Source organism: Miscanthus floridulus, chromosome 14 (genome assembly GCF_019320115.1).
Source record: "Miscanthus floridulus cultivar M001 chromosome 14, ASM1932011v1, whole genome shotgun sequence".
In the NCBI taxonomy this organism is placed as follows: Eukaryota; Viridiplantae; Streptophyta; class Magnoliopsida; order Poales; family Poaceae; genus Miscanthus; species Miscanthus floridulus.
Window position 1 is genome coordinate 73,962,791 of NC_089593.1, and position 26,319 is coordinate 73,989,109.

The 26,319-nt window shown below is 45.0% G+C and overlaps 1 protein-coding gene, 3 non-coding genes and 2 pseudogenes across 4 annotated transcripts; all 6 read right to left on the reverse strand.

Moving 5' to 3' along the window:
• Positions 1-20,622: 20,622 nt before the first annotated feature.
• LOC136505652 (heat shock cognate 70 kDa protein 2) lies at positions 20,623-24,828 on the reverse strand. Its single transcript, XM_066500819.1, has 2 exons — positions 24,518-24,828; positions 20,623-22,601 (listed from the first exon to the last, which is right to left on the reverse strand). The coding sequence occupies exons 1-2, from the start codon at positions 24,729-24,731 to the stop codon at positions 20,866-20,868; spliced, it is 1,950 nt and encodes a 649-aa protein (XP_066356916.1). The 5' UTR covers positions 24,732-24,828; the 3' UTR covers positions 20,623-20,865.
• LOC136506326 (small nucleolar RNA F1/F2/snoR5a) lies at positions 22,968-23,106 on the reverse strand. Its single transcript, XR_010771536.1, has one exon. It is a non-coding gene; the product is annotated as a small nucleolar RNA F1/F2/snoR5a (small nucleolar RNA).
• Positions 23,165-23,246, reverse strand: LOC136506282 (small nucleolar RNA Z196/R39/R59 family). The gene has a single exon (XR_010771497.1). It is a non-coding gene; the product is annotated as a small nucleolar RNA Z196/R39/R59 family (small nucleolar RNA).
• LOC136506275 (small nucleolar RNA Z195/SNORD33/SNORD32 family) lies at positions 23,355-23,435 on the reverse strand (annotated as a pseudogene).
• Positions 23,666-23,747, reverse strand: LOC136506272 (small nucleolar RNA Z195/SNORD33/SNORD32 family; annotated as a pseudogene).
• On the reverse strand, positions 23,887-23,988 carry LOC136506312 (small nucleolar RNA Z194). The gene has a single exon (XR_010771526.1). It is a non-coding gene; the product is annotated as a small nucleolar RNA Z194 (small nucleolar RNA).
• Positions 24,829-26,319: the final 1,491 nt, after the last annotated feature.

A 26,319-nucleotide genomic window follows, 5' to 3' on the forward strand; every position in this document is an offset into this window, starting at 1 on the left:
GGGCTCTAATGCAAAAATCACAGCAAAGGGATATGATCTAATCTTGGCCCTTGATCTTGGATTGGACGGACGGAAATAGATCAGAGAGAGAGCAGACCGACAGTGAGCTCAGGCAATGAGGAACTCGTCAGCGCACGTGATTCAAGGCCTTCGGGCCATGATTCGATGAACCGAGGGCATGGGAATGGAGAGCGGTGCACGGTGAACTCACCGCGGAACTTTCTTGGGGTCAACAACGAGTCTTCGACGACGGGCTTGCGGCGGCGGTGGAGCTCGATAGCTAGGGCACGGGGCAGTGCGTGTGACTCGGGCGAGGCGGCGGCTGCTGCTCTAGAATTATGCGGAGGGAAGCGGCGCACATAGAGCTCCTATTTAAGACCGGGGAAGCGACGTGGGGCGCAAGGCAACGGACGAGGCGGCTCGGAGGCAGAGTCTGGTGGCGGAGTCCGATGCGGTTGTGGTGCAAGGAGGAAGAAGACCCCGCTGATAGATGGGGCCGGGGTGGCAGCAAGAGAGGAGAGGGGAGCGATGCAGGCTTAGCTGGGCCGGCCTGCGGCGGAGACGCGGAGGAGTGAGAGCGGTACTAGGCCGTGGGATAAGCTGGAAGGGAGCACAGCACGATAGGTCAGCAGAGAAGGAGCGGGCCTTCAGCGCGCGGTGCGGGGAAGCAGGCCGAGGGGCTTGCTGGGCTACTAGACTGAAAACAGAGAGAGGAGGAGAGAGCGATCTTTTTTATTTCATTTTTAAATCCAAATTCAAACCAAATTCAAATTCTTTTGAATTTTTTATCAAACCCAAGCATCATAAAATAAATATGCAGCAGCATATATGCACAAACATGTTTCTAAACCATATGATGAATTTTAATTTAAAGAAAAATATTATTTCACTATGTTTTCATGAGCACAAAAATTCAAAATTAATTCAATTTCTCTCTATTTCAAAAGGAGCAATTTTTAGGGTGTTACAATAAGCAAGGGAATTGGTCTATCCATGCTATGCCATGAATGGTGACATATACATGTATACGCACTCCATTGATGCATGGCCCTGTACACCGCGTATATGCTTCCTTTGCATGGCTCTATAAGATATAGTACGGTGGCTCCTTATTTGCTTGCATGCCCGTGAATCATGACCCAGATTGGATCATGTCGTAGACAGGCTAAGCATCACGATGGGATCAGATCTGATCAGCAAGGGTTGAGTTGCTTCGTACGCCGCCGCTAACAGACCACGCATACACCGTGTCTTGGATTAGGGGAGTTGGTCAGAGTAGATCGCCCTCGTGTCAAAGTCGGGCTTGATCTGGATGCATTGCTTGTCGATGATGTTGCTGATGATTTGACGAAGTGCTCCATGAGGAGGACGAGGCGGTCGCATGGGCCTAGCACCCTGTAGATCGAGGTACGCCAGAAAGCAAATCGCTGCAGATGATAGCGATGAAGAAATTCCCGTGCAAAACTGAAGAACGATCTTGCCAAGAACGTGATGCTGATCTTGAGGTACGCCATCTGGATCACCATGGAATCACCACGCACATCCCCTACCTAGCGCACCACTATCGATGAAATCTAGTCGGCAGTCTACTAAGGGTATACCCACGGTAGTAGATGAATCGGTGGAGGTGCGCGTGATACGAACCAGATGGTAACAGAGACACAAGACACAAGATTTATACAGGTTCAGGCCGTCAGCTTGACATAACACCCTACATCATGTGCTCTATTATTTTGTATTGATTGTGTATTAGATTCGATATCCTGTCTAGGGGACCCCTTCCTCTCCTTATATACTCTGGAGGGATAGGGCTACAAGAAAAATATCATATTTGGGATTACACAATAAATCACATCTTCATATAGTCTTACGGTGCACGCCTTGATGTTGTGGGTTGGGCCACCTCTGATGTTGCCACCCATGTCTTGTCATATGGATACCGAGGGCCATACCCCCATAGGGATGTAAGAGGGCTAACCCCAATTCCAACATAGGTGGTTGCACATACTTGCTTTAGATTTGGATTTGGGAGCGCATTCCTATTGGACGGGTGCATCGAGGCAGAGTTGCGGTAAGTACCTTGCATTTAATTGCTATATGTGTTTCATTTACTGCATGCACTATGTGAAATGCTTATAGTTGTTTTGTTTTTTAGGCTTGGACACATGGTGACTGTCGTCCCCTCGTATGCTACATTTGGACAGGAATTAAGTCGGTTCAGGGTCAGCTGCAACAGCGCTATGTTTAATACTCCAATGATTTGGATGTTTTAACTCCGAATCAGGTTTGTTGTACCACCGAGGCTTCCATTCATTTTGTTCATAAAGTATCAACATGGCCATGTACTAATAACACAAATTACAGGTTGAATGGGATCCATATGATAGGCAAAACGTACGGGAGTTGAACATGGCCCCATATGTTGAGGCTGAGAAGGTGTTGTGGCGATCCAATGTAGCGATGATCTTCTACTATGTGGTCAAGCACCACTTGCCCCAAAGAGTGATGAAGCAGTTTGGTAGGAATCAAAATTTCCCTCTACAGCATGAGTCGACAACCTGTTAGTTGCATGAGTAAGCTAGACTTTGCATGTATCATGACTCACCATTGCATGCATCGTACAAGGCCTCAAAATGTAACATGTGTCATCCTTGTAGGATTTCGAGGAGGAAAAGGTTCAGCAGCAATGACTGGCTTTTGAAGCATCAAAAGTACGTGCAAGAGTGGGAAGCTACAGAGAGGGTGGAACCACATAATGGGTCTCACTATGTGACTAACGACTACCGTGCATACCTGGCGTGGCTTCACAGGTCCACAAGAATCAGTGTGCATCCACCGCTATCCAGCATTCCAATAGATGAAGAAGGGAGCGACGACGATGACCCCTATGATGTCATGACAAGGACAAGCGTGCAGCCGGAGAGAGCGCCACTTGAGAACTACATGGTAAGCATTTCATTTGAACTATGCCTCGACGTAGCTTCACTTGAAAAGTATGTGGTAATGATGATTATGAATGTACTCTAGGCAAATCAGCTAGCTCACCTTTCCAATGAGGCCAGAGTTTACCTTGGACGTGCAGGAGGGATCAAGAATTCATACCTTGAAGAATTTGCCAAGGTAATACCCCTATACCTATGTATTTCAACTATACCAGGAACGATATGTAACCACTTCTCATTTCACATGACCATGGTTGCAGAAGGTGTTGACATCCTATCGACGGATGGCTCGAAAGTTGAGTTGCATGCAAGCCAAAGATGTACAAGTGCTAGCTCCCGCATCCCAAGGATGACAAACCCATACAAGGCAAAGGGCAGCGATTGATAGAGTGGAGAGCTCCCGTGCAAGATGTAGGGATGACGAAGACAACGACGATGGAGATGATGATGACATCAATGATCCAACGTATGACCAAGATGAGCTGATGGGTTCCCAACTTGTTGATGCTCCTCAGGGTACACAAACTCAGGTGCGTGTGTCATTACCAAGTAGTACATGAGGCTGTTATAAGGGTGTGGATTCAACAGTTCAACTATGCCCTAGAAATAAAGTTGGTCATGTGGTTGTTTATCTGCTAGTAGTATGTTAAGCTGCTAGAAGTATGTTAAGCAGTACAAATGGTAATCCACTTGGTCATAAAGTGCTTATTGTGTAATCTTGCACTAACCCATGAGTGTTCATAATAGTGGATGGCCAACATCATTTATATTTTGTGAAAATGACCGCCACTTTACTATTTCCTCATGTTACTTGTTTTACATGTATGTTGTATATGTTTTGTGTAGAGTTCGTCCCAACGCCCGCAACGAGGTCAAGGACAAAACGTGCGATGACGTGCCCATGACCGCTCCGACATCAGCACTCCTAATCTCCAACTGACACATCCAAGCCACCTGCGTTATCCTCGAGAGCCCTTCACGCCTAACTAATTCATCTCAAGCATGCTTTGTGAAGTATGTCCTTCTTTTGTTGCCTATGTTCGTCATGGAACAACTATGTCGACTATGTGCTCATTTGGACTTTGTCGATGACTTATGAACTAAACTTTGTCAATGGCTTGTAAACTATGTGAACTATGTGGACTTTGTGAACTATCGTCGTGTATGAACTATGTGGACTTGATGTTATATGCTATGTTGGTCATTTATGAACTTGTCACCCATGTTGGGCATCTATGAACTATTATATGCTATGTATATGTCTCAATTGTACTTATGTGTTAAGAAGTGTGGAATAAATGGAAAAAAAATTATTTCTAGGCCTATCATGACAGCCATCACCGAATACTGTGCAAATGTCTGTCGACCAAGCCAAAGAGGCGGGACAAGGCTGTCGCGCCACCCATACCGGTGGGACAAGGACTCACAGGCTAGGCCAGACCTCTCTGGTCTCGATGGCTGGCTGGTGCGGCAGTGTCATGCCAGCATAGGTGGCGCGACAGAGCGCCGCTAGTCGGGCTGGCACGCCACCAATGATGGCGCGATACTGTCGCGCCAGCCAGCCATCGAAACCAGAGACGTCTGGCCTGGCCTAGTGAGACCTTGTCTCGCCGGCATGGGTGGCACGACAGGCTTGTCGCACCATCAACTCCGGCGTGACAACCTTGTCCTACCTCTTTGACTGGCACGACAGTCCTGGAAATCTGTTAGCTTCAGCCATTACCTCCAAGTGTCTAGCTTTCATGAATTTTTTGAAACATACGTCCTTAAAATTGAATTTTCTTCATGTTTTTCTTCCAAACACAAAATTTCTTGGCCATTTCCTCCAAGTGTCGCTATTTTTGTGAAACCATTTCCTAAGTACCATTTCATAACTTATTGAAATTGAATTTTCTTCATGGTTTTTTCTAAACACAAAATTTCTTAGCCATTTCCTCCAAGTGACGCTATTTTTTGAAACCATTTCTTAAGTCCACCATTTCATAACTTATTGACATTGTATTTTCTTCATGGTTTCGAAACATTGTTCGCATTACACACCATAATGAGTCATATCATAACGAGTTCGAAGCATTACACACGATAAGGAGTTCGAAGCATTGTTCGAAGGCCATCATCATCATCATCATCATCACTTACATAAGTGTTCCATCTAGCATATACAAGCACTACTACTAACACTAGTCTTCCATCTACCATGAACAAGTACTACCAAATGGCAACCCTAGGCCATTTGCAAAATATGTACGAATCTTGCTATCTTTGCACAAAAGAAGCAGCGCTATCATACCAGTCCTCCATCTACCATATACAAGACCTACATAATGTCAAAAGTATTGGCATTTGTAAAATATATACTGCACCTTGTAGGCATCAGTTGAGAGGAAACACTACTCATTGTCCTCGTCATCATCATCGTCATCGTTGTCGTCATGGTCATGGTCATGGTCATGGTCATCGTCATCGTCCTCCTCCTTGGGTGCGGGGATATGCCGGTCTGAAAGGATCTAAACAATGCCTCATGGGAGGGGTGAATAGGCGTATCTATTTTTTTTGCATAAACTCAAAGTCAAATATCAGTGATAGTCGATAGTTCTGACTATTCGGGCCGGAACTTTCGACAACCGGAAGTTCCGACGCAAACAGCCGGGAGTTCCGGCACCTACGTGAAATTTACTACAAGTGCTAAAATAAACTTTGAGTGAAAGATATCTTACAACCCCACTCCCTAGTGGTAAGGTGAAGTGTTGGGGTTGCTCCTTTGATGTCGGAAGGTCACCACTCCGTAGATTGAGTCCAAACCCTAATAGGAGAGTTGGAGAGGAAGACAAACTAACAAGAACAAATATGATAGAACAAATCACAACAACAACAAGCACACGGGATACAAGGATTTATCCCGAGGTTCGGCAACCCCACAAAGGAGCTCCTACGTCCTCGTTGTTGAGGTGACCACCAAGGTCGGAGTCTCTTCCACCTCCTTGCCTCTCTCAAAGCAACCACAAAGGTTACTTGAGCTTTTCACTAAGAAAACAAGGGTAATACAAACTTCCCAAGGCTCTTCCACGAGATGGAATCTCTTGGGCGATGCCTAGCCGGCTAGGGTTCCAAGAACCCAAGAGTAATAGACGCAAATCCAACAAGCTTGACGAAGAAATCATGTGCTCAAGCTTGGCAAAGTGATTCTCTCACTCAATCCACTCTCCTTTCACTCAAAACCCTAGGGGAATCAAAGATTGGAGCAGAGGAGAGAGGAGAGGGGTGCCTTGAATGCTTGAGAGCTATTTTGGATGAAGGTTGGTGAGCAATGAATGAGTGGTTCATGGTTCGCAGAGAGGACAGAGCTATTTATACTCATAGTGAAATCCAACCGTTTAGATCTGGGTTGAAAGTTTCGACGTAGATCATCGGAACTTCCGGCCCTTTTGTAAAACATTGTTCAAGGTGCAATCAAAGGTGGTCAACATAGCTGGAGCTAGAACTTCCGACGGAACTCTAGAACTTCCGGTAGCCGGGACTTCCGACTCACATCGGAACTCCTAACCTAGAGCCAAGCCAGGGGGCAAAGTCCCAAAGCGCTGGGACTTTCGACAGGAGCCAGAACTTCCAGCACCCAGAACTCCTGACTCCCGTCGGGACTTCCGACGAGCGAGCGAGCGTAGGCAGGCTGACGGCTAAGTCCTCAAGTGTCGGAACTTCTGGCACCAAATGCCGAAACTTCCGATGGCCGGAACTCAGTCCAAGAACTATATCTAAGTGTTCGTGAGGTGATTTTATGTCTCTCTTTTAATTATATTTTTATGCTTGAGCACTGTATCTTTCTCAGACCACCTAAACTTGCATCCCTCTTTATAGTACGGAATACCTAAACCCAAAACAAAATTAAAAATGCTTGAAGCGCGCTTTGGGTTCGTTCGCCTTTTGCACTTGAAGAATTGAGGGATACCATTTCATCTTAAATCAACTCTTTGAAACTTTTAAGGGACTAAAGCTGCAATATATCTCATTAAGATCGCATTAGTACCTAATTTGGATGTCATCAATACACCAAAACCCACATAAGGGGCAAATGCACTTTCAATCTCCCCCTTTTTGGTAATTGATAACAACTAACTTAGGCTTTTATAAAAATGTAAGAATTTAAAGCATTTGAACCCCAAAATTTATAGAGAGCTCCACCTTAATATGTGCATTGAATTTGAATTTCAATGATGATCATCAACACATCACTTGCATATATTAAGATAGAAACTCCCCCTAAATTTTGCAATTCGTGGGGTGCAACAAGTGTATGTGAACAAGTGAATATACGTGAAAAAGGGAGATGCAATATGACATGTTATACAACAAGTAAAAGAAAATATGATGGCCAAGATCTCAAAGTAATAACTTGAAACAACACATGGCCATCCAAAATAACATCCACCATTCACATGTAGAGACAAATAGATATGTAGATAAACATTGCTTGTCCTATAATCATCTATCACACAAATATAGTTGTCCATCACATAGTGACACCACACGACATAGTTCATACAAGCTAAAAATTTTAAAGTCTCACAAGCTCTAAGCGACCACTCTAAGCGACCAACTAACTTATTACAATAAGATCAAAGCCTAACACTCCCCCTTTGTCAACAAGTGCCAAAAGGGGTAGGCCGCATGAAAGAAACGACTACTCATTGTAGTCCTCATCATAATCTTGGTCACCACCACCATCGTTGTCGTCGTCATCATCTTCCTCTCGGTACTCCTCTTCATCGACATCCATTTGCAACTTGCCATGGGGACAGGGCTGATCGGATGACTCTCCATAGTATTCCTTGCAAGCCTCATCATAAAGCTCAAAAGGATCACGAAGTGGCTCCAAGGCCTGAGGCGGAGCGGAGGGAATGTCAAGCTTCTACTCAATACGATGCATCCTCACTAGCATCTCTTGCTCATGCTCAGCACTAGCACAACAAGCTCCAAACATATACTTCATGAAGAACTGGAACTTGCTAGGGGGCTTACCACCGGAGGAGGAGAACTGAGGCTCCTCACTATGAGCAAGGTGAGAGCGCGAAGCACGTGGTGGAGAAGCTTGTGAGGAGGAGCCCGAGACACCTTTGCCTTTGCCCTTAGCGAGGTCCGCTAATTCTCGCTTTGCCTAAAGTGATGTCTTGTTAGACAGCTTGAGGACTTTGTGAGGGACATCGGAAGGGAAGTGAATGCCGAACACATGCTCAATGATATGCATGATGAATGGAGCATAGGGGTAGTGCTTTACCACATCCTCACTAGCTATGAAGATCTTATCCCAAATATAACAGCTAATGGAGAACTTGGTGAACTCATCTCCAAAGTAATCAAGGATAACCTGTGAATCCTCATGGAGATTGGTAGAGTCACCTATCTTGGGATACACAATCTGATGGAGGATGTTGTTTAGCACATAGTAGTAGGGCTTCAACCAAACGGTCTTCCCATCAACACGATGACCATCCAAATACATATACTGATACTCATCCATGGCAACAGCAGAAATGTTATTAATGGCAGTGGAGGTGTGATCCCTGCGGTCCAAGCCAACAAGGCAAGAGAAGATAATGAAATCAACCCTGTAGTGCTTGCCTTCAGTGGTCCAATGAATGAAATGAGTCTCTACCCGGGTGTCCAAGTGATAGGAGGCGTAGAACTGACAGATAATCTCATTGTTCCACGGCTTGCGGAAATCCATCAATGGCTGCAACCCCATCCTTCTCAAGTCATGGAGCAACTATTGCATATCCGGTCTAGGTAGCTTGCTAAGCTCAAAGGTGTCAATAGCCTTCATCTGAATCACCAAAGCCTCTTGCTTGTTGATGAAGCAAAGAAACATGAAGTGATGGTAGAAATCAAAATGAAGCGGTTCCCAGAACCGGTACTCAATTCTTAGATCCTTGGGCTCATCATAAAGGTGTTGTGCACAATGGCGATGAATCTCAGCCACATGTCGACGATAATCAACCTACAGATGAGGGGTATAACCTCCAGCTAGATTGGGAGTGCGTTGCGGTTCCCAGATAGTAGGAGTGGGACCATCAAACCAAATCAAGCGACTGATCCCAAAAGTAACCTAGAGCTGAAGGTGTCATGGTGCTCACATCATCAGCAATAGTTTGGCCTTCTTGATCAAGGGCTTCTTCAGTAGGATCGACGATGGGAACATCACCAAGAACAGGAATGAACTCCCATGTAGCGGCCCCAACATGCGGAGCTTGGGCTTGAGCACGAGCAGCACGAGCATGAGCCCCATGACCACCAGCGGCATCGTGAGAGAGTGACGCCTTGGTGCGTCTAGTTGGCCGAGAGGATGCGACAGGATCTTTGGTCCACTTGGAACACTTCTCGCTATGATGGGGAGGAGAGGCATCACCATTAGAGACTATCGTTGTGGAGAAAAGTGAAAGGAGACTAAGAAACAAGGTAAAAGAATGGCGAACGAGAACCTAGAGATGGAGAAACATGGATGGAGTAGCAACCAAAAGGTCGGGAGTGCCGGCTAGCGCCGGGACTTCTAGCAGTCAGGAGTCCCGGCAGGCGCTGGGACTTTCGGGGTTCAGAAGTTCTAGCCCTGGGTCAGGACTTCCGACGGCCAAGAGTTTCGACTATAGCCAAGACTTCCGGCATACTTTGGTGGCCAATCCATACATGTGGCTCCAAATCCACGCAAACATTCACACAACGAAGGTAAAGGAGGAGAGAGGAAAGAGGAATAGAAGCAAAGACACAAGGTACATTGCAATTAGGGTTAGCCATGGAGGTTGTACCTTGGAAAGGAGAGAAAGAATAGGAGAAACACCAAATCCGCAGCACCAACGAGGAAATCCACGACAAGAAGCACTGCTTGCAACAAGTGGATGGCCTCTCCACCACTAGGGGCGATGACTAGCATAGGGAGGCAGCTAAGATGACGGCGTCGAGAGGAGGCAGCAGCACTGGGAGTCCCGAGCAGAGCCGGACCTCCCGAGGCACATGCGCGATGGCGGCGGCAGGCAACGCGGGGGCACGAGGGTGGCGGCGCGCGGGCAGAGTGGAGGCGAGCGGGGGCGACGGCGCAGGGGCGGGCATGGTGCGTGATGGTGGTAGTGCGCGGGCGGAGTGTGGGTAAAAAATGAACCCTAGGTCAATGGGCGCAGTTAAAAAGAAACCGTCTACGCAAATCTGCGTCGAAAGTTCTGGCCTGAGCCGGGACTTCTGGCAGTTGGGAGTTCTGGCCCTAGAGCCAGGACTTCTGACATAGGAAATTTTAGAAACATCCTACCTCGAGCTCACCATGTCATATGGGGCAAAAATATGATGGACACATCATTTTCACATGTGACTAGGTTTCAAACATTCCACAAAGCAATAGTCACATATGAAAACTATAAATTAGATTTTGAAAGTGTCACACAATATTTTCACAATTCTTTTCTCCTAGATAGTTCAAACAAAGTATGTGCAAGACATCAAGCCACATTACGAGAATCAATGATATTTAGCTCACTCCTCAAAGCACAAAATCTTGACTCATCTAGGGGCTTTGTGAAGATATCGGCTAGTTGCTTTTCGGTGCTCACATGATGAATTGTGATATCTCCTTTGGCTTCATGGTCTCTCAAAAAGTGATGCCAGATGTCTATGTACTTTGTTCGAGAGTGGTTTACGGGGTTGTTTGCCAACTTAATGGCACTCTCATTGTCACACAAAAGGGGGATCTTGGTTAGCTCACAACCAAAGTCTTTGAGGGTTTTCTTCATCCAAAGTAGTTGGGCACAACATGCACCGGCCGCCACATACTCGACTTCAGCGGTGGACAAAGCAATAGAATTTTGGTTCTTAGAGCTCCAAGACACCAAGGACCTAACAATGAATTGACAAGTCCTAGTGGTACTTTTTCGAGTTACTTTGCAACCGGCATAATCCGAATTGGAATAGCCAAGTAACTCGAAAGTGGAACCTTTAGGATACCACAAGCCAAGATTAGGAGTGTGTACTAAATATCAAAAAATTCTCTTAACGGCCATCAAATGACATTTTTTGGATTAGCTTGAAATCTTGCACACATGCACACGCTAAGCATGATATCAGGCCCAGATGCACAAAGGTAAAGGAGGGATCCAATCATGGAGCGATATACATTTTGATCGACGTCCTTTCCTCCTTGATCAAGGTCAAGATGTCCATTGGTTGGCATAGGTGTCTTGATGGGCTTGGCCTTGTCCATGTCAAACTTCTTCAACACGTCATTGGTGTACTTGGTTTGACTTATGAACATGCCAACCTTGAGTTGCTTGATTTGAAATCCAAGAAAGAACTTCAACTCTCCCATCATGGACATCTCGAACCTATTCGTCATAATCCTACTAAATTCCTCATAAAAAATCACATTAGTACTACCAAATATTATGTCATAGACATATATTTGGCAAACAAAGATATCATTATTGACTTTGCGAGTAAATAAAGTATCATCGACCTTTCCTATCTCAAATCCTTGTTTGAGTAGAAAATCCTTCAAGCAATCATACCAAGCTCTAGGGGCTTGTTTGAGGCCATAGAGCGCCTTATCAAGTTTGTAGACGTGGTTGGGATACTTGGGGTCTTCAAAGCCTGGTGGTTGCTCTACATACACCAACTCGGATAGGGGGCCATTGAGAAATGCACTCTTCACGTCCATTTGATATAGCTTGAAATCATGATGAGCGGCGTAGGCAAGTAGAATACGAATTGATTCTAGCCTAGCCACCGATGCATAGGTCTCCCCAAAATCCAAGCCTTTAATTTGAGTGAATCCTTGAGCCACCAACCTTGCCTTGTTCCTTATCACCATGCCATGCTCATCTTGCTTGTTGCGGAAGACCCACTTGGTTCCAATCACATTTTGCTTGGGCCTTTCTACTAAGGACCAGACTTCATTTCGAGTGAAGTTGTTCAACTCCTCTTGCATGGATATCATCCAATCTAGATCATCAATTGCCTCTTCCACCCTACGAGGTTCCAAAGGAGAAATAAACGAGTAATGTTCACAAAAACTTGCTAAACGAGAACATGTCATTACCCCTCGTGGATGCTCCCCAATATGTTATCAACATGATGATCCCGTTGAATGGATTGATGCACTCTAGGATGTGGCACTTGAGTTGATCTTTGAATGGGGCCATCATCTTCATCATCATGGTCATGATAGATTGGAGGGTTGTCTTCACTTCTTTCTTCGTTGTTGAGTTGAGGTTGAGCCTGCTTATTGTTGACACCATCTTCATGAGAATAATCTTGTGTTTCATTTGATCTCTCATCTTGATCATTTCTTGTTGCGGAAGCTTCACCATGTTCATTGGATGAAACATGATGTGTGGTTGGATCAAGATCAACATGCACAATATTGTCATCATCTTCATCTTCGATGGGCTTTACTTCACCATTTGCAAGCTTTTCTTGAAGGCTTTATGTGGAGCTTCTTCATTACCTACAATCTCAACATTGACTTGCTCCTTTTGAGTGCCGTCGGTTTCATCAAAAGTCACGTCTACCGCGATTTCAATCAAACCGGTGGTTTTATTGAAAACACGATATCCATGTTCATTAGTACCATAACCAAGCATGAAACCTTCATCAACCTTTGGTGCAAACTTTGAGCTTTTGGATTTCTTGTTAAGTATGAAACACTTGGATCCAAAAACTCTAAAGTAGTGCACCTTAGGCTTTTTACCAGTTAGAAGTTCATAGGCAGTCTTGTCCCTTTTCTTGTGAAGATATAAGCGGTTGATAGCATGACATGTCGTGCTAACCACTTCTACCCAATAGTTGGTTGGAGTCTTGTATTCATCCAACATTGCTCTTGCGGCTTCAATGAGTGTTCGGTTCTTCCTCTCCACAACACCATTTTGTTGTGGAGTGTATGAAACCAAAAACTCATGCTTGATTTCTTCTTCATCAAGGAACTCCTCAATATTGGTGTTCTTGAACTCCGTCCCATTGTCACTTCTAACTCTCTTGATCTTGACATCAAACTCATTTTGGGCTCTTTTTGCAAACTTCTTGAAGATGCCATGTACTTCACTCTTGTCATGCAAAAAGAATACCCAAGTGAAATGAGAATAATCATCAATAATTACGAAACCATATTTGTTACCACCAAGGCTTATATAAGCGACGGGTCCAAATATGTCCATGTGAAGCAATTTCAATGGCCTTTCGGTTGTCACAACATTCTTGACGGGATGTTTAGCTCCAACTTGCTTTCCCGCTTGGTATACGCTACAAATCCTATCTTTCTCAAAAGAAACATTTGTTAGAATGTGTTCGCCCTTTTGAAGTTTGACCAAGTTCCTCATCCCAACATGGGCAAGTCGGCGATGCCATAACCAACCCATGCTAGATTTTGCCATTAAACAAGTCTCGGAATTTACTCTATTTGATGTGAAATCAACTAGATAGAGTTTTCCTTTTAAATGACCCATAAATGCAATAGAGGAATCCTCCCTTCTATAGATTTCCACACCCTTATCCGTAAAGAGACAATTATAGCCCATCTCACAAAGTTGCGAAACAGACAATAAATTGTATCTCAACGAATTCATAAGTAAAACATTGGAAATTGAATTATCATTTGAGATAGCAATTTTACCCAAACCGAGAACTTCTCCTTTTCCATTGTCACCAAACACAATGTTCCTACTTTGGTCATGACTAGGTTGGAATGATGTGAACATGTCTTTCTCTCCAATCATATGATTGGTGCAACCACTATCCACCACCTAATTTGTTCCGACGGAGGAATATTCCTACAAAGATAAATCAAGCTTTTCTTTTAGGTACCCAAACGGATTTGGGTCTTGGGGGGTTAGTCACATAAAACTTGGGCACCCAAACACTCCTCATAATCTCCTTCCTCTTTTGGGCACCAACATACTTGACTACAATCTTGTCATCCATGCCCCCAACAACACATATAGTCACTAGCATAGCACCGTGGAAGTGGCGCTTGTGGATTAGGGGCCTTGGATTGCTTCATCTTGATTGTCTTGTCACTTGTAGGTTGGATTTTGGGAATGTAGACCTTATTGTTGGCCTTGCATATAAGCTCATCAAGAGCAATGCCCTTGTTGAACTTCACACAAGGCACACCATTGATCATGTTCCTTCCATTGGCCTTCCCATCATACCTATTGTAGCCAATGCCTTCCTTGATTGATGGATGCTTTGATAACTTGTATATAGTCTTGTTGGATTGCTCTTGACACTTGCATCCATTCTTCAAGATCATCTTCAACCTATGAATCTCCTTGTCTTTCTTCTCTAGCTCAACAAGGTTAGTTGCATATGCATTTACATCAACTTTATAGCATCTTTTACAACCATTACTAGTGGAGACATTAGAGTCTTCGGTTGCCTTAGGAGAAGTTGAAGTGCTAGCCCAAAGAGTACTATAGTTTAGCTCAAGATTTTGGTATTTTTCTTCCAAGCTTGTGAGGCTTTCTTGAGCTATACTCTTCTCACTCTTGAGGCTAGCCATTAGATCATTAACCAAGGAATGTTCCTTAGTCAATTTTCTAATTGAGTCATTGGCTAAAGACAATTCAACGGTTAACTTTTCAACCTTCATCTTTTCCTCGGCAATAGATGCTTCAAGTGCAAGGTTCTTGTCTCTCTCTTGAGTGATTATGTCTCCTTGCATCTCCAAGCATCTATCCCTCTTCTCTAATTTCTTCATTAGCATTTTTATTTTAGTGTAGGCCTTTTTACCAAATTTCTTTATCATGGTTGCTTCAAGTTCTTCTATGTTCTCATCACAACTATCATACTCATCACTAGAGGGATCAGATGAGATATGTACCTTCTCCCCCTTAGCCATGAGGCAAGTTGGAATGTAGTAGTCGTTGTCAATGAGGTTGGAGAAGAGCCTTGGTGATGAAGATAAATTGGGGAAGAGTTTTGGTGGTGAAGTCGAGTCGGGGAAGATCATGGTCGGTGACGAAGAGTGGTGGATGGCGATGTTGGCAGCTCTCTTCTTCTTCTCATCATCACTTGAGTCACTATCATTTGACTCCCACTCTTCACCAAGATGAGCTTCACCTCTCTTCTTGCCTTTGTTCTTCCTGTCTTCATCCTTGTCATGCTTGTGTTTCTTCTTCTCATTAGGACAATTGGCTATGAAGTGTCTGGTTTGGCCACAACCGTAGCAAAACCTCTTCTTATTCCTTCTCTTCCCATCACCGTAAGTCTTTCGGTTGCTCTTCTTCTTTATAAACTTTCTAAAGTTTCTAATGATGAGTGCAACTTCTTCATCGAACTCTTTTTCTTCACTTGAGGAATCATCCTTCATTTTCTTCTTCTTCTCTTGACTAGAGGGTTTGCCTTCATGAGCTTGAGTTGCCTTTAGGGCTGCATTCTTGTTGTATCCCATTGCATTATGATTTTGATTGTGAGCATTTGTTGCATCTTCATCTAGACACTCATGATGCATGAGCTTTGAAAGAACTTCTTGAGGTGTCATCTCATCATAACCGGGCCTTTCCATGATCATGGATGCTAGCATATTGTTCTTGGCTCTATAGGTTCTCAACATCTTTCTAGTAACCTTGTTGTCATCCCATTCGGTGCTTCCAAGAGGTCTTATGCGGTTGACCAATGCCATAAGCCTATCAAACATGGATTGTGTAGTTTCATTTTGCGAGAACACAAATCTTTCCAATTCACCATGAAGCAACTCAATGTTGCCTTTTCTCACTCTTATCTCCTTCAAATGACACTTTCAAAGTATCCCAAATTTGGTTTGCACTTTCCATTCCATTTACCTTTCTAAACTCTTCTGGACTTAAGCTTGACATAAGCAAAGCTATGGCTTGTGCATTTTGATGGAGATTGTGCACTTGTTTTGGAGTTATCTCTCTATCTTCATCGGTAGGAATCATCACACCAACATCCACAACTTTCCAAAGTCTTGCGGCAATGAGATGCATCTTCATCTTATAGGACCAATCGGTGTATCTCGTTCCATCAAAGTGAGGTGGCTTGCCAATGTTGACGGAAGGGGTATGTAGAGGTGAACCTTTGATGAGTTGTCCATAGTTGAAGTTCATGCTTGAATATATTCCCTTTCCATGAGCATGCTCACCGGCTCCAATATCACTAGTGGCATCTTTGTTTGCTTCATTTTTGCCACTTGTTGCATCATTCTTGCCACTTATTGCATCATCAACCTTCTTGCTCAATTCTTCCTTCATCTTGCTCATCTTATCTTACATCTTTTATATTTTATTTTGAAAGAACTTGACTTGAGCAGCCATCAACTCTTCAGCTATCTTCTTGGCCATCTCGGTGGCGTCGGCTTGCATCTTGTCGGTCTCCGACATTGTTTCTTCTCACGCGGTGAAGCGCTAAAAGAAGACCTTGCTTTAATACCAATTGAAAGGATCTAAACAATGCCTAGAGAGGTGTGAATAGGCATATCTAAAAATTTTTGCGTAAACTCAAAGTCAAATATCAGTGACAGTCAGAAGTTCTGACTGTTTGGGCCGGAACTTTTGGCAGTCCAAAGTTCCAACGCAAACAGCCGGGAGTTCTGGCACCTACGTGAAATTTACTACAAGTGCTTAAATTAACTTTGAGTGAAAGATATCTTACAACCCCACTCCCTAGTGGTAAGGTGAAGTGTTGGGGTTGCTCCTTTGACGCCGGAAGGTCACCACTCCATAGATTGAGTCCAAACCCTAATAGGAGAGTTGGAGAGGAAGACAAACTAACAAGAATAAATATGATAGAACAAATCACGACAACAAGCACGTGGGACACAAGGATTTATCCCAAGGTTCGACAACCCCACAAAGGAGCTCCTACGTCCTCGATGTTGAGGTGACCACCAAAGTCGGAGTCTCTTCCACCTCCTTGCCTCTCTCAAAGCAACCACAAAGGTTACTTGAGCTTTTCACTAAGAAATCATGGGTAATACAAACTTCCCAAGGCTCTTCCACGAGATGGAATCTCTTGGGCGATGCCTAGCCGGGTAGGGTTCCAAGAACCCAAGAGTAATAGACGCAAATCCAACAAGCTTGACGAAGAAATCAAGTGCTCAAGCTTGCCAAAGTGATTCTCTCACTCAATCCACTGCTTTCACTCAAAACCCTAGGGGAATCAAAGATTGGAGCAAAGGAGAGAGGATAGGGGTGCCTTGAATGCTTGAGAGCTGTTTGGATGAAGGTTGGTGAGCAATGAATGAGTGGTTCACGGTTAGAAGAGAGGAGAGAGCTATTTATACTCATAGTGAAATCCAATCGTTTAGATCTGGGTCAGAAGTTTCGACGCAGATCACCGGAACTTCCGGCCCTTCTGTAAAACACTATTCAAGGCAGAGTCAAAGGTGGTCAACACAGCTGGAGCCGAAACTTCCGGCGGAACTCCAGAACTTCTGGCAGCCAGGACTTCCGACTCACGTCAAAACTCCCGATCCAGAACCGAGCCAGGGGGCTAAGTCCCAAAGCGTCGGGACTTTCGGCGGGAGCCGAAACTTCCGGCACCCGGAACTCCCGACTCTCGTCGGGACTTCTGATGGGCGAGCAAGCGCAGGCGGGCTGATGGCTAAGTCCTCAAGTGCCAGAACTTCTGGCACCAAATGCTAGATCTTCCGATGGCCGGAACTCAATCCAAGAACTATATCTAAGTGTTCGTGAGGTGATTTTGTGTCTCTATTTTGATTTTATTTTTATGGTTGAGCACTCTATCTTCCTCAGACCACCTAAACTTGCATTCCTCTTTATAGTATGGCATAGCTAAACCCAAAACAAAATTAAAAATGCTTGAAGCGCGCTTTGGGTTCGTTCGCCTTTTGCACTTGAAGAATTGAGGGATACCATTTCATCTTAAATCAACTCTTTGAAACTTTCAAGAGACTAAAGCTGCAATATATCTCATTAAGATCTCATTAGTCCCTAATTTGGATGTCATCAATACACCAAAACCCACATAGGGGGCAAATGCACTTTCACCATCGTTCGGTGCATCATCGGGGACTACAAGAACAAAACAATGTCTCATTAGCAACAATTGTAAGAATATGCACAAGTCAAAACATATTTTGAAATCAATTACTCACATAAGCGACGCAAATGCCTTTGGAACAAGACCATCTCCCTCTTATCCTCGGCCTTCTTAAAGTCATAGGCCTCCTTGTTTTGTCGCTAGAAGCTCATCAACTCGGTCTCGTTATTGTAAAAACTCAACTGTCAACCGGTCACTCGAGGAAAGTCCTCTAAAATCCTGTTATAGGTCTTCCATAATGGCATCTTTACCCCGTACCTCATCCTCACCTCCATCTGCTTCTCCTCCCGCATCCAACGCTTGCTCTCTTTTTCGAGTGGCGAATGTATCTTCAGCCTCTCCACTAACTCTCCACGACCGGTGAAGTCCTCCCAATTGCATGTCCTCCCCACCTAAGCAAACACAAAGCAATGAGCAAACAAACAGGTGGCCTATGTTCATGTAGTAACTTCACCGGTTCAGTCAACTCACCCATAACTCAGACGGCCCTCCATAAGCATTGCCACAGTAGTATCTATATCCTAATTCAGACAGAACAACTCCTTCGTGAGCCTTGATGCCACACTTGCACTTACGATCCGGCATCTTTGTGCATGGCCATGGCTTAATGCCTGCTTGAAACTCTGCAAATTCATACTCTGAAGGCCAGTGCGATTTGGGTCCATAGTTGTACTCCTCAAAGTCACAAGATGGGACCCCTCTCTGCAAAAAACAAATGTTCCAAGTGTAACATTGTATGTGCAAAACGCATACAAGCTTAGAGATAGATTGTTTTTATGATAACTTACATAATCTGGCAATCCACAGCGATAGAAGGCAGTGAATGCTCCACGTAGGCTGGGAGTAGTTAATTGCGTCGACACTCCACAATAGCATCTAGGAGGATTGGCTAGACGGCGCAAAGCAGCGTCAACCATCTCCGCCTCTGGCATTTCCGGAGGGTTCGGTGGCGGCGGAACCCAACGAACATATTCTGCATATGGAACACTCTTCCAGGGGTCATAAGGAAACAACATATCAACGGCTCAAACATTTCATCGTCATCGATCCACTGATAGAAGATGCATCCCTCTAGGTAGGCATCAAGTGTCGGGGGACGTTGCTTAAGTTGACAACAGTAGAAAGCACGCCCAGCTGACGCGGGATGCCTTGACTGCTTCACAAATGCCGGTAACCCACGGTAACACAACGGTGTTGGCTCTGCTGGTAGGAAAGGACCTATAGCACCATGATCCTTCGGATGGTGCACGAATTATTTGTCATTTGGAACCGTCATTGAACCTATTACAAAGTAGTTCAACAAAGCAAAGATATGAACCAATACTATTATACAGTTCAACAACAATTTCCATCTTAATCATCTCTATAATCATGTAAACCCATGAAGCCAAACCCTAAAACAAACTTATTGAATGTAAATGATGTCTATACATACATAGTCCAACTCATCTATACATCTAATCAACACAAAAATACTTGAAATCACACACTTCCAAGAAGGCTTACAAACAACACTCCAACCCATATTGTTGTCGAAACCAGTGCGATCAAACCCTAATGCAGTGCCAACGAAAACCAATCAGAAAAATCATACAAGTTCAACAAGTACATCATGAACCATAATATATTAAACATGATTAGCCGAAAAAACTTTCATTAAACCAAACGAAAGCCAGTATTGCACACGGCAGCATAAACCAGAGCAGTATAAAAACATCAGTTAAACAAAAAAAATAACAACAGAGGTGAGGGAGTCAAACCTCATGCACGGGACCGATCAGATCTGAAATGCAAATGCAAACTTCATCTAAGACAATTAGAGGATGGGAGGAAGAGAAGAGATAGAACACTACTGCACCATGTCACCTCGAGCTCGACCAGAAGAGGGGGAGGAAAAACGAGTTGGGCCACGACCTTTATATGGGCGTGGCGCGCCAGCCCGTCTGGCGCATCAGCTCTGTCGCGCCTGAGTCGCTGACGCGATAGGGCGGAGCTCACGGTACATCACGTGAGCATCGGTCAAACATAATTGCCACGGTGGCTCAGCTCGTCACGCCATCGCATGTGACGCGCAGCGTGGTACAGTCGTGCCCGGAACGCTGGCGCGACCTACTTTTTTAGAGTAGTATTAAAATATTGTTTAAAAATATTAAAAATTAAAAAAAATCCTGCCCGTCCGCCCCATGTGACGCGACGCCGACGGGACGCGGCGACGGCCACGCCAAGGCGGTGAGATTCCGATGGGAATGGTACACAATAGCCACACAGCGACGGGTTGCTCGTGCTTTGCCGGGTGCAGCGCTAATTCGGCTAAGCTGCATCCTGCCATGCCAGAGAGGAAAGCGCTCACTCTGGCAATTGCCGGCCTCGCATGCTTCGAGGCAAGGAAAATCACCCGCCTGCTCTATGGCCATTGCCAGACCTTTGACCGCCCGGCCATGTTCAGCTTCAGCCTAACAATGACGTGGACACGGCCCGAAGAGACTGACCGACCGACCTCCGATCAGAGCACGTTAGGTCATTAAGCCTCTGCTAGCCTAACTAGCAAGAAGACAAATCCCACCGAAAATATCTGATATATAATCTAAAGAAAAAATAAAACAAACAAAATACGAGCGAAATACACAGAAGCAAATACCGAACCAGAATAAATAATAGCGTAGTAGTATTACTTAGCGCTTGCCACGATAACATTGTTCACCAACCGACCGACCAACCATCACGAGGTCCAAAAAATAATTAACCACCACAAAGTTCCAACCAACCACGGATAAACAAAGCTACTAATAGCGCGGACACACCGCGACGACGACGATAACTCGCGGCAGCCGAGGGGCTGCAGCAGCACACAGGCGCGAAGACGACTGACACGAGCCGCTTAGTCGACCTCCTCGATCTTGGGGCCGGGGCCGCCGCTGCCCGCGGGGGCGTCCTCGTCCATGCCGCCAGCGCCGCCCATGTCGGCCCCCGCGCCCTGGTACATCTTGGCGATGATGGGGTTGCACAGCGACTCCAGCTCCTTCATCTTGTCCTCGAACTCGTCCGCCTCGGCCAGCTGGTTGGCGTCCAGCCAGCTGATGGCCGCGTCGATCGCGTCCTCGATCTTCTTCTTGTCGTCGCCCGCCAGCTTGGACGCGATCTTCTCGTCCTTGATCGTGTTGCGCATGTTGTACGAGTAGTTCTCCAGAGAGTTCTTGGCCTCCACCTTCTTCTTGTGCTCCTCGTCCTCCGACTTGTACTTCTCGGCGTCCTGCACCATCTTCTCGATCTCCTCCTTGGACAGACGGCCCTTGTCGTTGGTGATGGTGATCTTGTTCTTCTGCCCCGTCGTCTTGTCCTCGGCGGACACATTCAGGATGCCGTTGGCGTCGATGTCGAAGCACACCGTGATCTGGGGCACGCCGCGGGGGGCAGGGGGGATGCCGGACAGCTCGAACTTGCCCAGCAGGTTGTTGTCGCGGGTCCGGGTCCTCTCACCCTCGTACACCTGGATCAGGACACCAGGCTGGTTGTCCGAGTAGGTGGAGAACACCTGCTCCTTCTTGGTGGGGATGGTGGTGTTCCTAGGGATGAGCACGGTCATCACTCCTCCAGCAGTCTCCAGACCAAGGGAGAGAGGGGTGACGTCCAGCAGAAGCAGGTCCTGCACCTTCTCGTTGCCCTCACCGCTCAGGATGGCGGCCTGGACAGCGGCACCATAGGCGACGGCCTCGTCGGGGTTGATGTTCTTGCACAGCTCCTTGCCGTTGAAGAAGTCCTGGAGCAGCTGCTGCACCCTGGGGATACGGGTGGAGCCACCAACAAGGACAACATCGTGCACGGTGCTCTTGTCCATCTTGGCATCCCTCAGGCACTTCTCAACGGGCTCCATGCACTTCCTGAACAGGTCCATGTTGAGCTCCTCAAACCTGGCACGGGTGATGGTGGAGTAGAAGTCGATGCCCTCATACAGCGAGTCGATCTCAATGGTGGTCTGAGCAGTGGAAGACAGAGTCCTCTTCGCCCTCTCACAAGCAGTCCTCAGCCTCCTGAGAGCCCTCGGGTTGCCAGTGATATCCTTCTTGTTCTTCCTCTTGAACTCCTGGACGAAGTGGTTGACCATCCTGTTGTCAAAGTCCTCACCACCCAGATGGGTGTCACCAGCTGTGGCCTTGACCTCAAAGATACCTTCCTCAATGGTGAGGAGGGAGACATCGAAGGTACCACCTCCAAGGTCAAAGATGAGGACGTTCTTCTCGCCAACACTGGTAGCCTTCTTGTCAAGACCATAGGCAATAGCAGCAGCAGTTGGCTCATTGATGATACGCAGCACATTGAGGCCAGCAATCACCCCAGCATCCTTTGTGGCTTGCCTCTGTGAGTCGTTGAAGTAGGCAGGGACTGTCACAACAGCATTCTTGATCGTGCTGCCAAGGTAAGCTTCAGCAATCTCACGCATCTTGATGAGAACCATAGAGGAGATCTCTTCAGCGGCAAACTGCTTCTCCTCACCCTTGTGCTGGACAACAATCATTGGCTTCTCACCAGGCCCAGGAATGACCTTGAAGGGCCACAGCTTGATATCGCTCTGGACAGAGGCATCAGAGAACCTCCTGCCTATGAGACGCTTGGCATCTGCATACAAATGCAATCATGTCAGATATGCATTCCAATACCATACAATTTGAAATGTAAAAGAAATCATCCATCAGTTAAATAAAACTTTGATCAATCAAGTGAAATATAATAATCCAGAGACTACCTATAACTAATAAAAAATTCACATCAGTTTTCAGTCAAGATGCCACTAGCAGAAAGGCCAATCAAGTGAACTCCAATAATAATAGTAAGACTGTATTCAGAAAACAAATTACACTAGCTGGCTAGCTAGCTAAGAAAAAACAAAAGACTATATTCAGAAAACAAATTACACCTGACTGGCTAACTAGCTAAGAAAAAACAATCATCAGTTTTTCAGTCATGATCATTAGAACAATCAGAACATGTAAACGGGCATATAGTAACTGGAAACTCATAAATGAGCAACCAGTGTCGCAAGATCCGTTCCCCCTTGTATTCTGCCATGTTTTGAGACACACAATCACAAAGAATGACTGCAAGTCAGATACCAAATGCATTGACTACAACAAATTACACTAGAAAACATACTCTGAATGCAATAAAAACTAAATTTGCGGTGCAATCTCAGCCGAAAGATGGTGATTTTTGTTGCAATAATCACAGTGATTCAGGAAATGGGAATTTGCATCACAGATTGCACATAAAAAATACAACCAACAAATAACTATTTAGACTTTAGAGAACTACTGCTGACTTACAAGATACTATAAAACTGGCAAAAGCTTACAGTAAAAATGAAATGTTAAAGAGAGATCAGATGGTAGTGCATGACGTGATCATCACAATGAATGCAGATATCTCCTATGTTATGATATCATCACTTCTCCCATTAAAATTCATCTTCTACAACTCTAATAAACCTCAACCACAGACATGATCAAAATATCAGAGCAACAAATAGCAGTACAACATTTTTAAAAGATTGTAACGATGCTTGATTTTTAAAAGATTGTAATGATGCTTGATGTGCAGTTGCCAACTACCAACCATAAAAGCTAGAGTACAATATTAAACTAGGGGGCCAATATTTTCTAGTAAAAGCAATAGATTAAAGCAATGAGAGATCAGATGGTGATGCATGATGTTGTCATCATAAAGAATGCAGATATCTCGTGTGGATATAATCTCATCACTTCTCCCATTACTTAAACCAAAAGGAAACTAAACAACAGATCCAAATGCCATCTTCTAGTCAAGTTTTCCATCTTGACATGACTGGAAGAAAAAAAATAGCACAAAATTAAAAAAATTTAAAAAAAAAACTGAACTCTTGATCTGCAGTTTCAGATTGAAAACCACAAAAGCTATTCTAACATAGCTTTCCATCACTGGTATCAGTGGAATAAAGCGCTTGGGGTAATTGTTTCATCATCAATCTGCCAGCTCAAGAATTGACAAATAGTACTCCAGAACCATCCGATCAGAATTTCAGTACTGAGTAGGTGCCAAAAATTAACAGATCTAACGCTAACAACAGACCAAAAACACATTGCATGGATCTACGAAAAAAAACATGTATAAAATTCCATGTCAGGTAATATAACACTATGCAGTCGGGCTGTCAGGCTACACAGTCTTACAAACTAGCTGGTCTCGGTCCCAAGACCAGATCGGACAAACAGAGACAGATCCGAGTCCAGCAAGAGTAAAAATAACTATGCAACTACTACTACTACTACTACTACCAGTCACAATCGCTTTCAGATCCGACCGATCTAAACAACAACAAGCTACAGTGGATCGGATCTGAGCAACTTTTTACGACAGGAAGTTATACACAAATCAAATCACGCACTAAAGTAGATCCAGCTAAACTGCAGTGGTCAGACCAAACCACTAACCACGGTAAACAAAACGGATCTGAGCTGGAACAGGAGTAAGTAAAGAGCCGAGAACGAGGGTGTGCTCACCAAAGACGGTGTTGATGGGGTTCATGGCGACCTGGTTCTTGGCCGCATCTCCGATGAGGCGCTCGGAGTCGGTGAAGGCGACGTACGAGGGCGTGGTGCGGTTACCCTGGTCGTTGGCGATGATCTCGACACGGTCGTGCTGCCACACGCCGACGCACGAGTAGGTCGTGCCGAGATCGATGCCGATCGCCGGCCCGTCGCCCTTGCCGGCCATCTCTTCTCGCTCTCAGCGGTCGCGACGGCCTCGCAGAGAACGGGAGGGGACTGGCGGCGGCTGTGGGGAGGAGCAGGGGACTAGGGTTTCGAGAGGGAGAGGGACGGACGCGGGGAGGCGACATTTTATAGGGGCCAAAGGGCGCGTCAGCGCGTGGGCTGTGGTGTTCTAGAATGTTCCTGGGCGCGTCGTGGGGAGACCCGAGCCGTTGAGATGCGATCGTGCGGCCGAGGGCGCGTGGCGGAGTCCTTTCCGCGGTTGCCTTTCGGCTTAGAGCTGGTTCAAACGGCTCTTGTTTCCTTTTCTGGGTTGCTTTCACATGAGTAAAAGGAATCTTTGACGACGGGATGGGCTGTGATCAGATCTCGGCCCAAGTCATATACCATAAGTGCTGGCCGGCTTGGAGGCCCGCTTAGAACAAGCCCACTGAGATCGACCTTCCTAATAAAGGCTCGAACAAACACCATACCATTACCAGTTTTTGTGCGTCGTTTAGCATAGCTCTAGCTCCGAGGTTAATTGAGTCATGGAGCTGAAAATCTGCCCAACAAAGCTCTAGGAAAAGTTGGAATTGATACCAGCAAAAAAGTTTGACAATTTAAAAAAAAATCGACAAGGTAAAAAAGTTTGACAATCTTTCATAAAAGTTTGATGATATCTTTAATTTAAAATAAATGTTCAAATTTAGTGAAGATATTGTGTCCAATCAACTGTTTTTTTCCAAATCCCAATAGTTGTTTCAAAATATGTAAAGCTCCAACCAAGTAGCCAAAACGATAGGGATTGAGCTTGAGCCTACATGTTGTTCCAAACACATTGAAGAAAAAGGTGTTCACAGTTGATTCGGGCCATGAGCTTACATATTGATCTAGAAGTTGTAGAAAGTATATTGTTCCAACCACGAAATTGAGCTTAAGTTTACATGAAGGTGTATAAGGGGTACGGGTTACTGCAATGTGGCTCAGCACACCTATATCTTGACGTTCATGAAGTGTTGGGGTCCGACCAAGCAATGTATGCCCATGCTATACACCCATAGATAGAAAGGTATATTCCTTTCACATGGATTTCTGAGAGTGTAGGTTGCGATGCCTATATACGTTTTGTTTTATGAAACTAGTATGTTATATTGTCTAGTTTTGAGATAGTTATTTTACTATAGTATTTTTTGTAGAATTGGTCTTCTTGAAGTTGAATTGAAAGTTACGTGGCACTCTTGTAGACTCCTTTTGTAGTTATCTTTTCTATTAAAAATATTCATCACACAAAAATAATAAAATTTGAGGACCGGCAGTGAAAAGGAAAAGGAGAAAACGACCAATTTGAGCCTAGACTTCGTTGCTACGTATAGTGTTGTTGAATTGTCATATAGAATACTGAAGTAAACTGTCATATATAATTATCAAGGCAAAGTGGACGCTATAGTTTACTAGTATGAATTATGAACCAACATCGTACCTCAAGGACCAACATCCTGTCTATGAAGTCATGAGGCGTGCTAGCTTCCATGTAATTTCCTTGGTCTTGGTCTAAAGCTTTCCATGTGTCTCTGTCAGATTGGTAAGGGCAGGAAATTTCAAGAATTCAT

Coding starts and splice junctions, on each gene's coding strand:
- LOC136505652 (XM_066500819.1), bottom strand. CDS start 24,731: ATGGCCGGCAAGGGCGACGGGCCGGCGATCGGCATCGATCTCGGCACG. Junction 22,602..24,517: donor CCCCATCAACACCGTCTTTG/GTGAGCACACCC, acceptor ATTTGTATGCAG/ATGCCAAGCGTCTCATAGGC.